General features: G+C 48.6%; 1 protein-coding gene across 1 annotated transcript; it reads left to right on the top strand.

The window, feature by feature from the left end:
* Positions 1 to 436: 436 nt before the first annotated feature.
* On the top strand, positions 437 to 9,335 carry LOC121848580. Its single transcript, XM_042333529.1, has 3 exons — positions 437 to 657; positions 6,847 to 7,348; positions 8,232 to 9,335. The coding sequence occupies exons 2-3, from the start codon at positions 6,853 to 6,855 to the stop codon at positions 8,717 to 8,719; spliced, it is 984 nt and encodes a 327-aa protein (XP_042189463.1). The 5' UTR covers positions 437 to 657; positions 6,847 to 6,852; the 3' UTR covers positions 8,720 to 9,335.
* The last annotated feature ends 7,640 nt before the right edge of the window (positions 9,336 to 16,975 follow it).

Below are 16,975 nucleotides of genomic sequence, written 5' to 3'. Positions count from 1 at the left end.
CAATTCACTTTACAGTATGTTCTGTGAAGCGCTTTGGGACGTCCTCCCGACGTGAAAAGGATATCAAATGCAAGGATTATTATTATTATTATTATTATTATCTAACTCTTCAACCATGACTTATTTTTTTTTAAAAGAACTTATTACCCTCGAAAAAGCAAACCGCCAATTGACTACCAACTGGTTTCCTGCTTACTGCTATATAAACAGAGGTGTATGGAGAAAGAAAACTTGCTCAACAATTCGCCCTGCCAGGAATCAAACCCAGGTGTCTGCCTTGAGGAGCGAGCGCTCTAACCACTAAGCTGCAGGACTCCACTCTATCACATTACTCACACACCCCACCTCCAGAGCATGAAAGAGATAAGAATTGTTGGCCTTATGCCAGCTGTTTCCAATAAAAATTATTTTCTTGAGAATTACACTTCCTTGAGGGTCCGGCAATTCTTTGGAAATCAAACAATCTGCTCAGACGTCAATCTCCCGCCAATCCACCGGAGGACTTGCAGTTGCCTCCCCCTGAGCAGCTCCATATAAACTGGGCTTTACCCCATCACACAAACCAGAACTTCCTCACCTCACACTCCACAGCTGCTGATCTTCTACCAGATCCACACAAACAACTGTCTGTGACAACAAACTGCTCAGAGCACACACGTAAGTACATCTCCAGAGCTCGGCATGCCGGTCGCACAGTGTAGCGGAACTTTACTCTGTGTCTAACCCTGACCTGGGATTGCAGGTCAGGTTAGAGCAGTGTTGGCCAACCTGTCAAGAAACGGCCCCCGAACATTTGCACAAGCCTCGGTAAGTCTGTGTTTATCAGTCGTGTGTTTTTAGTTTCATCTCAATTGAATATTTCTTGATTTAAAGCACAAGAAATATTTAATTAAGAAAATATATTTTGTTGTCCGACCATAAAGGTTGGCCACCACTGGTGCATTACTCTGTCCTGGACTTCTTCCTTTCATAGGAACATAGTAATTGCTGATGAAAAAAGACCAAGGTCCATCTAATTCATCCCGTTAATTAATTCATCCATGTGCTAGAATAATGCAGATCTCAGTCACTGATCTCACAGTGCGGGACGGGCAGTGTAGTATGAGCTTTGCTCAGTTTATAGCCAGTGCTGTTGCTAACATAGGAATAGGAGTAGGCCATTTAGCTCCTTGAGCCTATTCTGCCATTCTGTTAGGTCATGGCTGATCTGTACCTGTGAGTACTGGATGGATAGGGTAAAGGGAGCTTTGCTCTGTGGCATAGTCCAGGCTAATACCTCAGTGCGATGCTGGTGGTGTGCTCCATTGTTAGTGGTGCCATCCTTTTAATGAAACATTAAACCAATGACTATTATTTGTCAATCCACAACACAGTTCAGATTTAACAGCTCCTTTATTTCAGCCGTACATTTCAACTCTCTTCAACACTCTGCCCGATCTCTTTCCCAGAATCCTTTTATGCTTCCTGCTTGCTTCTCGTTGGTCTCAGAACCCCCTTCTCTCCCCACCGCTCGCAGACACAGTCAACTGGTCTCTCTCCTCAGGCTCTGTTCCACTCCCCCTGATAACCAGGGCTCCCTCTGCCTCCTCCTCCTCCTTGGTCTCTCTGCCTCAATTGACAACCACTCTATCCTCCTCCATCATCTCTCCAATCTCATCGACCTTAGTGGGACTGCACTCATATGGTTTGGGTCTTACCTAACCAACTGCCTCCATTTCATCTCAGCCAATGGTTTCTCCTCCTGCCCGGTCACCTGAGTGCACCCCAGGGCTCCATCCTTGTCCCTCTTCTTTTCCTTGTCTATATGCTCCCTCTGGGTGATGTCATCCGCATCCGTAATCTTTCACATGTATGCAGATCACACGCAAATCTACTTTGCCTCCTCCAGTGCAAACTCCAGGTCTGCTGATGTTCTATCAGACTGTCTGGCAGACATCAAGGCCTGGATGAGTGTAAACTTCCCGCTCGCAGTCTTGTCCCAAAGTGCTTGCAACTAGCCAAGACAGGAGGTTTTTAGACTCCGACCTCATCCCCCCCACCCACCCACCCACACACACGCGCACACACACACACACACACACACACGGTCCCAGCCTCACCCCAACCTCAGGTTACACACTCAGAACTGTGGGAGATGGCACTGGGGCCAAAAGCAGTTGAAAAGGGTATCAGATTACAGAGCAGCTTCTAATCCTTTCCCTCATGGAGCCTTTTATTAGATATATTACGTGGATCCTGTAGCTCGGTGGCTGGAGCCCTCGCCTCACAAGCGAGAGACCTGGGTTCAATTCCTGCCAGGGCGAAACCTTAGGCAATTTCCTTACTCCACACTGTTTACCAGCAGTGAGTAGGAACCCAGTTGTCAGTCAATTAGCAGATGGCTTTCCGGGAGTAACAACCCCCTCATTTGACACAGGGCTGTGTCACGTCTTCAAGACGTTTCAAAGCACTTCACAGAATATACTATAATAATATAATATAATTATAAATGAATAATATAATTAATAATATAATTAATTATAAAATTAATCGACTGTATTTTTGTGGGCAAAACAATGATTGAAGTGTGTCTCATATCCACCCCCCCCACACACACACACACACACATCCGGAAATAACTGTGTCAGTAAGCAAAAAACCTTCCCTCCCGCCTCACTTTCCGTGAGAGCAGTGAGTTGCTGAATGGCTAATTGACACCTACTGTTTACAGAAAACACTGAGTTGCCCTGGAGAGGGTGAAGCTGTTGTTAATGTGACTGACTGAATCAGCTTTGTCTCTCCGCACTCAGAGATGGGTGTGAGAAGCACTTGACATAAGAACATAAGAACATAAGAATTAGGAGCAACAGTAGGCCATTCGGCCCCTCGAGCCTGCCCCGCCATTCAATAAGATCATGGCTGATCTATTCTAACTCCACCTTCCCGCCTTATCCCCATATCCCTTAATCCCTTCATCCACAAGAAATCTATCAATCTCAGTCTTGAATATGTTCAAGGACTGAGCATCTACAGCCCTTTGGGGTAGAGAATTCTATAAATTCACTACCCTCTGAGTGAAGAAGTTTTTCCTCAACTCAGTGCGAAAGGGTTTACCCCTAATTTTAAGACTGTGACCCCAGTTATAGTTTCTCCAAACAGGGGAACAAATCTCCCACTATCTATTCTGTTGTGTCCCTTAATAATCTTATAGGTTTCTATAAAATCAGCTCTCATTCTTCTATATTCCAGAGAATATAGGCCTAAATTGCTCAACCCATCCTCATAACTCATCCCCCTCATCCCTGGTACCAACCCAGTGAATCTACATGGTACCCCCTCCAAGGCGAGTACATCCTTTCTTAAATAAGGAGATCAAAACTGTGCACAATACTCTAGGTGCGGTCTCACCAGGGCCCTATACAGTTGCAGCAAGACTTCCCTACTCTTATATTCTAACCCTTTTGTAATAATTGCCAACAACAACAACAAGATTTCATTTTATAGAGCGCCTTTCACGTAGGGAGGACGTCCCAAGGCGCTTACATACCGTTAGCCTTCCTGATTGCTTGCTGTACCTGCAAATTAACTTTTTGTGACTGGTGTACAAGGACACCCAAGTCCCTCTGAACGCTAACACTATCTAGTCTCTCCCCTTCCAAAAAATAATCTGCTGTACTGTTTTTGCTACCTAGGTGGATGACTTCACACTTCCCTACATTATACTTCATCTGCCACCTATTTGCCCACTCACCTTGCCTACCTCTATCTTGTTGCACTTTTTAAATGTCATCCTCGGTGTTTACTCTCCCTCCTAGTTTGGATATATTAAGTTCGATGTCCTCATCTGTATCGTTGATATAGTTGAGGCCCGAGCACTGATCCTTGTGGCACTCCAATAGTCACATTCCGCCAATCTGAGAAGGATCTGCTTATCCTTACTCTTTGTTTTCTTCCCGTTAGCCATTCTTCAATCCATGCTAATATATTCCCCTTAATTCCATGGACCCTAATTTTGTGGATCAACCTTTTATGTGGCACTTTATCGAATGCCTTTTGGAAATCTAAACACACTACATTCACTGATCCCCCCCTATCTAATCTACTGGATATGTCCTCAAAAAAATCTGAAAGATTTTTTAAGCACGACTTCCCTTTTGTAAAGCCACGTTGACTCTGTCTAATCATATTGTGATCCTCTAACTATCCCACTACGACATCCTTAATTAAGGATTCTAGAATTTTCCCTACCACCGATGTCAGACTAACTGGTCTATAGTTCCCCATCTTTTCTCTCACACTCTTCTTAAATTGTGGTGTGACGTTTGCGATCCTCCAATCAATGGGAACCGTTCCAGAATCCAAAGAATTTTGGAAGATCAGACCCAAGGCCTCCACTATATCATGAGTTACCTCTTTTAAAATCCTCGGATGCAAACCATCAGGTCCAGGGGACTTGAAACCTTTTAATGCCAACAATTTCCCTCACACCAATTCTTTGCTAATGTAAATTTCCCTAAGTTGCCCCTATCATTAGCCCTTTGGTTCATCTCTATTTCTGGTAAACTTCTTGTGTCTTCTAACGTGAAGACAGAAGCAAAGTATTTATTTAGGGACTCTGCCATATCCTTATCCCCCATTATAATTCCTCCTGTCTCTGCCTGTAATGGACCCACATTTACTTTTGCTCTCCTATTCCTCTTAATGTATTTATAAAAACTCTTACAATCTGTCTACTGTTCCTAGCAGTTTGCCCTCATAATCCATTTTCTCACTCTTAATGAGCTTTTTGATTTTCCTTTGTTGGTCCCTAAGACACTCCCAGTCCTAAGGTGTGTTACTCTTTTTGTGTTACTGTGTGTCAGTCTGGCTCAGTCATTGTGTGTCAGTCTGGCTCAGTCACTGTGTGTCAGTCTGGCTCAGTCACTGTGTGTCAGTCTGGCTCAGTCACTGTGTGTCAGTCTGGCTCAGTCACTGTGTGTCAGTCTGGCTCAGTCACTGTGTGTCAGCCTGGCTCAGTCACTGTGTGTCAGTCTGGCTCAGTCGCTGTGTGTCAGTCTGGCTCAGTCGCTGTGTCAGTCTGGCTCAGTCATTGTGTGTCAGTCTGGCTCAGTCACTGTGTGTCAGTCTGGCTCAGTCACTGTGTCAGTCTGGCTCAGTCACTGTGTGTTAGCCTGGCTCAGTCACTGTGTGTCAGTCTGGCTCAGTCACTGTGTGTCAGTCTGGCGCAGTCACTGTGTGTCAGTCTGGCTCAGTCGCTGTATGTCAGCCTGGCTCAGTCGCTGTGTGTCAGTCTGGCTCAGTCGCTGTGTGTCAGTCTGGCTCAGTCGCTGTGTGTCAGCCTGGCTCAGTCACTGTGTGTCAGCCTGGCTCAGTCGCTGTGTGTCAGTCTGGCTCAGTCACTGTGTGTCAGTCTGGCTCAGTCGCTGTGTGTCAGCCTGGCTCAGTCACTGTGTGTCAGCCTGGCTCATTCACTGTGTGTCAGCCTGGCTCAGTCGCTGAGTGTCAGTCTGGCTCAGTCACTGTGTGTCAGCCTGGCTCAGTCACTGTGTGTTAGCCTGGCTCAGCCACTGTGGTCACCCTGGCTCAGTCACTGTGTGTTAGCCTGGCTCAGTCACTGTGTGTTAGCCTGGCTCAGTCACTGTGTGTCAGCCTGGCTCAGTCACTGTGTGTTAGCCTGGCTCAGTCACTGTGTATCAGCCTGGCTAAGTCACTGTGTGTCATCCTGGCTCAGTCACTGAGGTCATCCTGGCTCAGTCACTGTGTGTCATCCTGGCTCAGTCACTGTGGTCACCCTGGCTCAGTCACTGTTTGTCAGCCTGGCTCAGTCACTGTTATCACCCTGGCTTAGTCACTGTGTGTGTGTCACCCTAGCTCAGTCACTGTGTGTTAGCCTGGCTCAGTCACTGTGTGTTCACCTGGCTCGGTAACTGTGTGTCAGACTGGCTCAGTCGCTGTGTGTCAGCCTGGCTCAGTCATTGTTTGTCAGCCTGGCTCAGTCACTATGTGTCAGCCTGGCTTAGTCACTGTGTGTTAGCCTGGCTCAGTCACTGTGTTAGCCTGGCTCAGTCACTGCGTGTTAGCCTGGCTCAGTCGCTGTGGTCACCCTGGCTCAGTCACTGTGCGTTAGCCTGGCTGAGTCACTGTGTGTTAGACTGGCTCAGTCACTGTGCCTCAGCCTGGCTCAGTCACTGTGTGTATGTCACCCTGGCCCAATTGCTGCGTGTGTGTTAGCCTGTCTCAATCACTATGTTCACCCTGGCTCAGTCACTGTGTGTCAGCCTGGATCAGTCCCTGTGTTCACCCTGGCTCAGTCCCTGTGTCTCAGCCTTGCTCAGTCACTATGTGTCAGCCTGGCTCATTCACTGTGTTAGCCTGGCTCAGTCACTGTGCCTCAGCCTGGCTCAGTCACTGTGTTAGCCTGGCTCAGTCCCTGTGTCTCAGCCTTGCTCAGTCACTATGTGTCAGCCTGGCTCATTCACTGTGTTAGCCTGGCTCAGTCACTGTGCCTCAGCCTGGCTCAGTCACTGTGTTAGCCTGGCTCAGTCACTGTGTTAGCCTGGCTCAGTCACTGTGCCTCAGCCTGACTCAGTCACTGTGTTAGCCTGGCTCAGTCACTGTGTTAGCCTAGCTCAGTTCCTGTGCCTCAGCCTGGCACAGTCACTGTGTTAGCCTGGCTCAGTCACTGTGCGTCACCCTGGCTCAGTCACTGTGTGTATGTCACCCTGGCCCAATTGCTGTGTGTGTGTCGGTCTGGCTTAGTCACTGATATTCTGTGAAGCGCTTTGAGACATTTCAATGACGTGATGAAGCACTATGTCAAATGCAAGGATTATTATTCTCATTCTAACTATTATTTGGCCTCCGCAGGTAACCATGAGCACCACACTCAGCAAGATTGAGGGAAAGTTCAGAGATGAGGTTATGCCACATTTTATTGAGGGGATAAAGAGCATGGAGGCCTTTGTCACCCTGGCTCTCAGGATGGGCACAGCCATCCTCAGCGACTCCGAATGCTCTGAGATCATGAAAGTGATCGGCGCGGCCTACAAGGAGATGGAAGTGGCTGAGAGTGAAGTCCTGGCCATCGTCAAATCCCTCAATCAGGACTTTGAGGAGTCGACACTTGAGATCTCCCGAATGAAAGCAGAGAAAGAACGTCTGCAGGAAACCGTCAGGTCTACAAAGAAAGAGCTGGAGAGCGCAGAGCACCAGCGGGACCTGGAACGGCAACACCTGCAGACAGCCGAGATATATCTAGCGCAAGCGGAAGCGATTCTGAGAAGAGAACAGCAAAAACAGCAAGAAGCTGAAACTATTCGAAATGTGGGAATCGGATTGATGTTTATCCCAATCATTGGTCTGATAATAGGTAGGTGACCTGTGTGTCTCTGTCGTCACGTACATCAGTGAATTTAAGAGGAAACTTGATCCATGAATGAGGGAAAAAGAATAGATGGGTACAGGTAACGGGAACAGGAGGGGTGATGAATGTGTAGACATGTGGAAGGAACACTGTCTAGTTTTGATTCTCTTAAGTATTATAACAGATTTCCACGTGTGTCGGATGCCTGGCTGACCAGAACAATAGGTCATAGCACTGAGTCTTCAACCTGACCAGTAACTAGCAGATCAGATTAATCTGGATTTGCTCGGTTACCTTTAGAAGCCATTCCTGAGGTACAGTGAGGAGTTTGAGGCCTCCAGTCACCCCGGTCCCTCGGCCTCGGGTTTCCAGATGTGACTCTAGTTGTTCATAATCATCCTCTCCCTCTTATAGGCCCAAACTGCTTTCTATTCCCATCCACCTGTTGCTTTAGTCTTTTTTACGTCACCATTCATTCTGTTGACAAATGTGAGTCAAGGGCATATGTGGAGTCCTGTAGCTCAGTGGTTGGAGCACTCGTCTCACAAATGAGAAACTTGGGTTGATTCCCGCAGGGTGAAGCGATGGGCAAGTTTCCTTGCTCCACAATCCTCTGTTTACCTTGAAGTAAATTGTTGTTTGTCAATTGGTGGATTGCTTTTCCGGGAGCAATAATTCCTCCAAAATCAACAATAATAAATTGGTCACTCAATCCACGACTGTTTGTGGGACATTGCTGTGCGCAATTGGCTGCCGCGTTCGCCCACAAAATATACAGTCAATTCACTTTACAGTATAAGCGCTTTGAGACATTTCAAAGACATGATAAGGCGCTACATTAATTACAAGGATTATTATTATTATTCTATCTCTATCTCCTGCCTTTCAGGAAGCACAATGGTCGGTGTTGGTCAAGAGGATCTGAACAACGCAAACTCCAGTGTGCAGTCGGCCACCAGCAACTGTGACTCTCAAAGGTCCAAGCTGCAGGAGAGCGAGCGACAGCTGGAGTGCTGCCGCCAACAGGTGGCTGTCAAGCGGAATGAGCTGGCCGGGGTGAAAAGCCGTCTGACGCAACAGCAACAGGACCTGGAAATGAAGAGAAATTTGTACACAAAGTTGTCTGATGTCTTAACTGTACTTAAACGATGTGCTCAGTATCTCTGCACTGTTCATGGAAGAGTGACAGTGCTGAGGGTTCAGTCTCAGCACCTCTACTGCATGGAGCCTCTGATCGTGATTATAGAGGAAATAGTCAGCAGTGTGGACAAGCTGCCCACCTCAATGCGATTGTCAGACTCAGGCCCAGCTGTTGCCAAATCCATCACCAACCTGAAAGAAACCTGTTCTCGAATGAAAGCCATTTGTTCTGAATAAAAGTATTAATGGTCCAGCTCTCTGTTAGCTCAGCCTAGGAACAGAGGACCATTCAGCTGTCCATCCTGCTCCGCTATTTCATTACATTACAGCAGACCTTTTAACCCCATTTCCCCTCCTATTACCCCACACTTCTCAACCTCATCCCCTTACTTCTCAAGTCATTCTGTCTTCCTTGAAAACCTCCCTTCGGCACCTACCAGTTGGATTTTTCTGTCTCCTCACTGTTCTCCCTCTTTCCACCACCCACAAACTTCAACATCCAAAACGTCACTGCCCACATCCTCATCAACACGTCCAACAATCTACACTGGATCCTAATGCATCAATTTCCAGCTCCTCACCCTCATGTGTAAATCCCTAATGCCCCATTTCCTGCCTATCTCTGATCATCTACCCCAACTGATTTCAAGTTGTCCATCCAATTGGTTAATGTGCGTTCCTCACCCAACCCACCTGGAGTGGCCATCAATGGTGACTGAGCTTTCCAAATCCATACCCTTATCCTCTGGTTCTCCTTCCATCAACCCATGTGTGTCACCCTCTCTGTCTGTCCCCCAGACCTGCCCTGATTGACTATGGTAACCACCTCTTCCGCGCTCTCCCCCTTCCCGTTGCTCAGAGTCTGGCCCTCCACTGCCAATTTCCAAGGCATTATTCTATGTGCAGGACATTGTATACATTCCTTGTGTTGGTGTAAACATCTCAATTGATTCCACATCTATGGCAATCAATCAGGTGACATGTTTGGCAACAGAATGTTTGAATTGAGCCAGCCCTCTGGATGGTCTCGAGTCTGATTCCTGAGCCGGGCAGGTCTGCAGTATTCCAGGGCAATGTTGATGACAGCACATTGGCTCATTGGCAGGACTTGGAAGGGCAGACCAGACACTGGGGGCAGGGAATTCTCCCACTCAGCTCCTGTTAACCCTGCGAGCCAAAGCTCAAATGGATATTGTGGTACCGGATGTACAAACAGCAGGAAGCTTGACATGCAGTGCTCTTAAGTTTGAATTGGTTGGACCAGTAGTTGTTCCAATTCTGGGGTCCCCAATCCCTGTCCAAACCTCTGACTGTCCAGCGCCTTGGGACGTCCTCCAGATGTGAAAGGCGCTATACAATCGTATATTGTTGTTGTTGTTGTTGTCCCCAAGCTTTGCAGCTGACAGCTCCAGCTCTCACGCTCCTTGGCTCTCAGCTCTGAACACAATAAAGTGAATCAGTGACAGACTGTTGCCTGTATCTGCTGCTTGATCATTCTCAGCGACTTTCTATTCCAAGTATGAAATGATGTTTAAAAGACGTATTATCCAACTTTAGAAACGGAAACGTAGGGAGCGCTTCACTGTGTCTGAAACCCGTGCCGTTATTGACCTCGTCTCAGCACACAGGACTGACCCCCGCTCAGGATACCAACTGACCACTCAGTGTGTGTGGGGAAGGGACATGGCTGGGTACAAAATGCCTTTCACATTTTCCTGCAAAATGCCCAGTCACTACACTTGACAGTGACTCTCTGTGAGATATTTGCACAGTCTGTGTGCAGTATGGAATGGAAGATTATTACAACAACAACAACAAGATTCCATTTATAAAGCGCCTTTCACGTCAGGAGGACGTCCCAAGGCGCTGCACAGTTGGGTCATGACCCGAGCAGGGGGGAAATGGTCAGGGTGAGGGGAGGGGAGGGAGCGAGGAGGGGGAAATGGTCAGGGTGAGGGGAGGGATGGGAGGGAGCGAGAAGGGGGAAGAGAGTCGAGAGCGGAGCTGAAGGCTCGGTCAAAGAGAAAGGTTTTGAGACCGGCCTTGAAGGAGGAGAGGGATGATAATGTGTCGATTGATAATAATGTGTTTGGGACACTGCCCTCCCCCGGCAGGAACACGCCACTGCAGCAGCTGAAGTCCAGGGCTCAGTCCGTCATTGACCAGAATCAGTGCCATAACTGTAGGGAATAAAGAACCAAACAGAGAGACCAAATCAACAGAGAGATGGTGATTTACCTGTCAATTCACTGGAACAACTCAATCACAGACGAGGAGAGTTACTGTGTGCTTATGGAGTCCTGTAGCTCCGAGTTCGAGCACTTGCCGAGCAAGCGAGAGGACCTTGGTTTGATTCCTGGGCAGCGTGAAAACTGAAAGACAGCGCTTGTCCTCCCACCTCAACCTTCAAGGCCCTGTCCTTGAGTGGTTTAGGTCGTACCTTTCTCACCGTCTTCACTTTGTCTCGACGAATGGCTTCTCCTCCACCCCCCGTACTGTCTCATGTGGTGTCCCTCAGGGCTCTGTCCTCGGTCCCCTCCTCTTCACCCTCTATATGCTCCCCCGGTGGTGACATCATCCGCAGACATGGAGTTAACTTCCACATGTATGCGGATGACACCCAACTCTACCTTTCCTCCTCTACCCTCAACTCCACGACCACCGATGTCCTGACAGCTGTCTGTCCGACATCGAGTCCTGGACGAGAGACAACTTTCTTCAGCTCAACGTGCGAAAAACCGAGGCCCTCCTGATTGGCTCACGTCAGCGCCTCCGCACCTCAGGCGCCGACATCATCAGCATCCAAGGCTGCACTCTCCACCTCTCAAAGCCAGTCAGGAACCTCGGCGTTTTGTTCGACCCTGAGCTGTCCTTTCTCCCTCACATCCGCACCACAACTGGCACCGCCTTCCATCACCTCCGGAACATCACCAGACTACGCCATTACCTCACCCCTCACGCTGCTGAAACCCTGGTTCACGCCTTTGTCACCTCAAGGCTGGACTATGGGAACTCTCTCCTCGCCGGCCTTCCCGCCACCTCCCTCCACACTGCAGGTCATTCAGAACTCTGCAGCTCGTGTACTGTCCCGCACCAGGCTTCGGGACCACATCACTCCCACCCTCGCTCCCCTCCACTGGCTCCCCATCCCCAGAGGATTGATTTCAAGATCCTCATCCTCACCTACAAGGCCATTCACGGCCTTGCTCCCTCCTACCTCTCCAACCTACTATCCCCCTACCTACCTGCCCGTACCCTCCATTCCTCCGGCTCCGGTCTGCTCCACATCCCCCGCCCCAATCGCCCTACCATTGGTGGTCGGGCCTTCAGCCTCTCAGCCCCGAGGCTCTGGAACTCTATTCCCCAGTGCCTTCGCCGCTTCCTCCCTCTCCTCCTTCAAGGCCGGTCTCAAAACCTTTCTCTTTGACCGAGCCTTCAACTCCCCTCTCGACTCTCTTCCCCCTCCTCGCTCCCTCCCTTCCCTCCCCTCACACCCTGACCATTTCCCCCCTCCTCGCTCCCTCCCCTCCCCTGACCATTTCCCCCCTCCTCGCTCCCTCCCCTCACCCTGACTATTTCCCCCCCAATGCTCGGGTCATGACCCAACTGTGCAGCGCCTTGGGACGTCCTCCTGACGTGAAAGGCGCTTTATAAATGGAATCTTGTTGTTGTTGTTGTTAGGCTTACGTTTTCTTACTCCACACACCTCGGTTTACCTAACAGTAAGTAGGAATGCAGTTGTGAGTCGATTGTTGGAATGTTTTTCCGGGGGTAATAATCCCTTCAAAAAATAAAATAATAATTTGGTGACTCAATCCACAACACTTTACCCCGTGTCTGCGGATGACATCGCCAAGAGGGCGCATACAGATGAGAGCTGGAAACAGCAATTACTGTGTGTCAGCCTGGCTCAGTCGCTGAGTGTCAGCCTGGCTCAGTCACTGTGTGTCAGCCTGGCTCAGTCACTGTGTGTTAGCCTGGCTCAGTCGCTGTGTGTCAGCCTGGCTCAGTCGCTGTGTGTCAGCCTGGCTCAGTCACTGTGTGTTAGCCTGGCTCAGTCACTGTGTGTCAGCCTAGCTCAGTCACTGTGTGTCAGCCTGGCTCAGTCACTGTGTGTCAGTCTGGCTCAGTCGCTGAGTGTCAGCCTGGCTCAGTCACTGTGTGTCAGCCTGGCTCAGTCACAGTGTGTCAGCCTGGCTCAGTCACTGTGGGTCAGCCTGGCTCAGTCACTGTGTGTCAGCCTGGCTCAGTCACTGTGTGTCAGCCTGGCTCAGTCGCTGAGTGTCAGCCTGGCTCAGTCGCTGAGTGTCAGCCTGGCTCAGTCGCTGTGTGTCAGCCTGGCTCAGTCACTGTGTGTCAGCCTGGCTCAGTCACAGTGTGTCAGCCTGGCTCAGTCACAGTGTGTCAGCCTGGCTCAGTCACTGTGTGTCACCCTGGCTCAGTCACTGTGTGTCAGCCTGGCTCAGTCACTGTGTGTCAGTCTGGCTCAGTCGCTGTGTGTCAGCCTATCGACCCTTTCTCTCTCTCCTCTCTCACCACGACTGTCCGCAAACCCAAACCCACCACCTGCTCCCTCGATCCCATCCCCACCTCTCTCCTCATCTCCCAGCTCCACCTTCTGGCCCCTCTCCTGTCTGATTGGGCAGGTAGGTGGCAGATGAAGTATAATGTAGGGAAGTGCGAAGTCATCCACCTCGGGAGCAAAAACAGTAGAGCGGGTTATTTTTTAGAAGGGGAGAGATTGGAATGTGTCCCAACCTTGACTAACTAGAGAGGTTAGGGAAAAAATAAAATAAAATAAGAGGGACTTGGGTGTCCTTGTACACCAATCACAGAAAGTTAGTCTGCAGGTGCAGCAGCAATTAGGAAGGCGAATGGTATGTTAGCATTCATTATGAAAGGATTAGAGTTGAAGAGTAGGGAAGTCTTGCTGCAACTGTATAGGGCCCTGTGAGACCACACCTGGAATACTGTGTGCAGCTTTGGTCTCCTTATTTAAGGAAGGATGTACTTGCCGTGGAGGGGGTACAGCGTAGATTTATTAGGTTCGTACCAGGGATGAAGGGGATGAGTTACAAGGATAGGCTGACCAATTTTGGCCTCTATTCTCTAAAATATAGAAGAATTAAATATAGATCATCAAAGGGCAATGATAGAGTAGATAGTGGGAGATTGTTTCCCCGGTTGGAGAAACTAAAACTAGGGGTCACAACCTTAAAATCAGAGGCCAACCCTTTCGCACTGAATAGAGGAAGAACTTCTTCACTCAAAGGGTGAATGTATGGAACTCGCTACCGCAAAGGACTGTTGACGCTCAGTCCTTGAATATATTCAAGACTGAGATAGAGAGATTTCTTGTTGCAAAAGGGTTTAAGGGAAATGGGGATAAGGCAGCGACAGGTTATCAGCTGGAGTTAGATTAGAAGATCAGCCATGATTGAATGGCGGGGCAGGCTCGAAGGGCCGAATGGCCTACTCCTGCTCCTACATGTTATGTTATGTTATGATTGGGAGAGCTTTAGAGAACAGCAAAGGAAAGCCAAGAAACTGATTAAGAGGGAGAAAATGGAATATGAATATGAGCAAGGAACATAAAGACAGATTATAAGAGTTTCTACAAGTACATAAAGCGGAAGTGAATGGGGGTCCATTGCAGGCAGAGACAGGAGAAATTATAACGGGAAATAAAGAAATGGCAGAATTATTAAACAAATATTTTGCTTCTGTCTTCACGTTAGAGGATACTGAAAACTTACCGAAAATAGAGGGAATCCTGAAGGCTAATGTAAGTGAGGAACTTAAGGAAATGAACATCAGAAAAGCAATAATACTAGAGAAATTGAGAGGATTAAAAAGCGATCAATCCCCTGGACCTGATGGCCTGCATCCTAGGGATTTAACAGAGGTGGCTGCAGAGATAGCGGATGCTCTGTTTTTGATCTTCCAAAATTCCCTGGATTCTGGAATGGTTCCCAGTGATTGGAAGGTCACAATCCTAACGCTGATATCTATGAAGGGTGGGAGACAAAAAATGGGGATGGAGTTCCAGAGGGTAGGGGCAGAGAGGCTGAATGCCCGACCACCGATGGTGGGGCAGGCCAGGCAGGGGCATGGAGAAGAGCGGAGCCTGCTGAGCAGAGTAGCAGACAGGTTGATAAGGGGTTAGCAGGTCAGAGAGGTAGGAGGGGGCAAGGTCGTGGAGGATCTTGAAGGTAAGCTTGAGAATTTTGAACTTGATCCTCTGAGGGATGGGGAGCCAGTGGAGCTGGGCGAGAGTGGGGGTGATGGGGTCACAGAGCCTGGTGCACGAGAGGACATGAGTTACAGAGTTCTGGATGGTCTGCAGCTTGTGGAGGGAAGGGTTGGGAAGGCTGACAAGCAGGACATTAGCATGGTCGAGCCTGGCTGTAATGAATGCATGTATGTGCTTACGGTGGCATGAGGGATTAGGCACTGGCAGTCAGGCAATGTTGCGGTGATGGGGGAAGGCAACAACAACAACAAAATAACATTTGTTTAGCCTCTTTCAAATCAGAAGGATGTCCCAAGCAACTGGACAAGCAGTGTTTCAGACACAAGCTGGGGTTTGGGATTGGGGAGGGTGGAAGGCAGGGAGGGAAGTGGGTGATCATTGGTGGACAAGTGGGGTGGGCAATGTGAAGAAGCCGGAGCCCACTGAGTGGAGGGAGCAGGCAGGTTGGTAAGTGGTTAGGAGGTATGGGGCAGCAATGGCACAGCGAGCTTCTAAGGTGAGCACCAGGATCTTGAACTGTATCCTGTATATGCCGGTATACTGAATAACTGTATATGCCTGTATGTAGGTGTAGGACAAATGTCAAACCAAAGATACAGAAGACAACCAAATAGAATATAGGAAGTGCAGGAGAGGATTGAAAAAGGAAATAAGAGGGGCAAAAAGATTATACGAATAAAGGTTAGCGGGTAACATTAAAGGGAATTCTAGACAGAATGGTAAAATGGGCGACACATGGCAGATGAGTTTCATTGTGGAGAAATGCAAAGTAATGCATTTTGGTAGAAAGAATGAGGGGCGGCAATATAGGCTGGAAATACAATCTTAAGGGGGGTAAAAGAACAGAGAATTCTGTTAGAATACTGCGCCCAGTTCTGGGCACCACACTGTAGGAAGGATGTTAAGGCATTGGAAAGGGCGCAGAGGGGATTTACGAGGATGGTACCAGGAATGAGGGACCGTGATGATGAGGAAAGGCTGGAGAGGTTAGGATTATTCTCATTGGAGCAGAGAAGGTTACGAGGAGATCTAATTGAGGTCTTCAAAATCATAAGGAGATTTGATAGGTTAGAAAGGGACAAACTGTTCCCACTGGTGGGTGTGTCGGTGACTCGAGGTCACAGATTCAAAATAGTCTCTAAAAGAAGCCGAGGGGAGGTGAGAATAAATTTTTTCACGCAGCGAGTTGTTCGAATCTGGAACCCATTGCCTGAAAGGGCGGTGAAGGCCGATTCAATAACTACTTTTAAAAACGCGGTGGACGGGTATTTGAGGAGGACGGGTTTGCAGGTTATGGGGAAAGGGCTGGGAGTGGGATTGACATTACATTGCTCTTGTCAAAGAGCCGACGCAGACTCGATGGGCCAAATGGCCTCTTTTTGTGCTGTACGATTCTATGATTCTATTCTAACTCTAACTACAAGACAATCTGGTTTGTCTCACAGATACAATTATCTTTCCCTTCCAACTCTCCCGAATCTAACCCCCAACTCAGTGCAACTGTTGAAGTCCCAGTGCCTTGTGACATGCTCCTGATGTGAAAGGCACTGTATAAATGCAATATCTTATTGTTCTACACTATTGTCCAGTAGTCCCAGGTCAGCTATAGCACAGATAGATAATAGTAATAACAAACCTTGTATTTAACAAAGCAACTTTAACATTGGAGTGATCTTCCAAACCACACAATGTGTAGTGGAGTGTCTCTGTATTGTGTGGGTGTCCATGGCAGCAAATTGGCCCACAGGTCATCGGCAGCGTGGTTTAAAGATAGAATAGAGCTCTCTGTCTGTCCACAATCTGGGTCATCATAACAGAGAGAATAACTCTTCTTCTGCACTGTCCAGCCACACTCCCGGGGCAAGGAAAGAGACAGAGTAATGCTCCGTCTACACTGTCCATCCACACTCCTGCAACAGGTAAGAGAAGAGCTCCCTCTAGACTGGCCAACCATACTCTCAGGCCAGGGTTAGGAATGGAGGAAAGGTCCCTCTGCACTATCCATTCCCCAGGTCCAGGTCAGGGTTACAACAACAATGTGCACCTATATATAGCACCCTCCACACAGGATAGACTGTGAGAATCGCCCACAAAATATTTAGTCAATTTACTTTATAATCTACATGAAACTGATCAGGTGCTCCCGCCCTAACCGCCCTACCATCGGTGGCCGGGCTTTCAGCCTCTCAGCCCCTAGGCTCTGGAATTCCATTCCCCAGTGCCTTCGCCTTGCTTCTTCC

This window comes from Callorhinchus milii, unplaced genomic scaffold (genome assembly GCF_018977255.1).
Source record: "Callorhinchus milii isolate IMCB2004 unplaced genomic scaffold, IMCB_Cmil_1.0 Scaffold3, whole genome shotgun sequence".
Lineage (NCBI taxonomy): Eukaryota > Metazoa > Chordata > Chondrichthyes > Chimaeriformes > Callorhinchidae > Callorhinchus > Callorhinchus milii.
The sequence above is the reverse complement of the archived record's forward strand: the minus strand, read 5'-3'. Positions and strand labels throughout refer to the sequence as shown.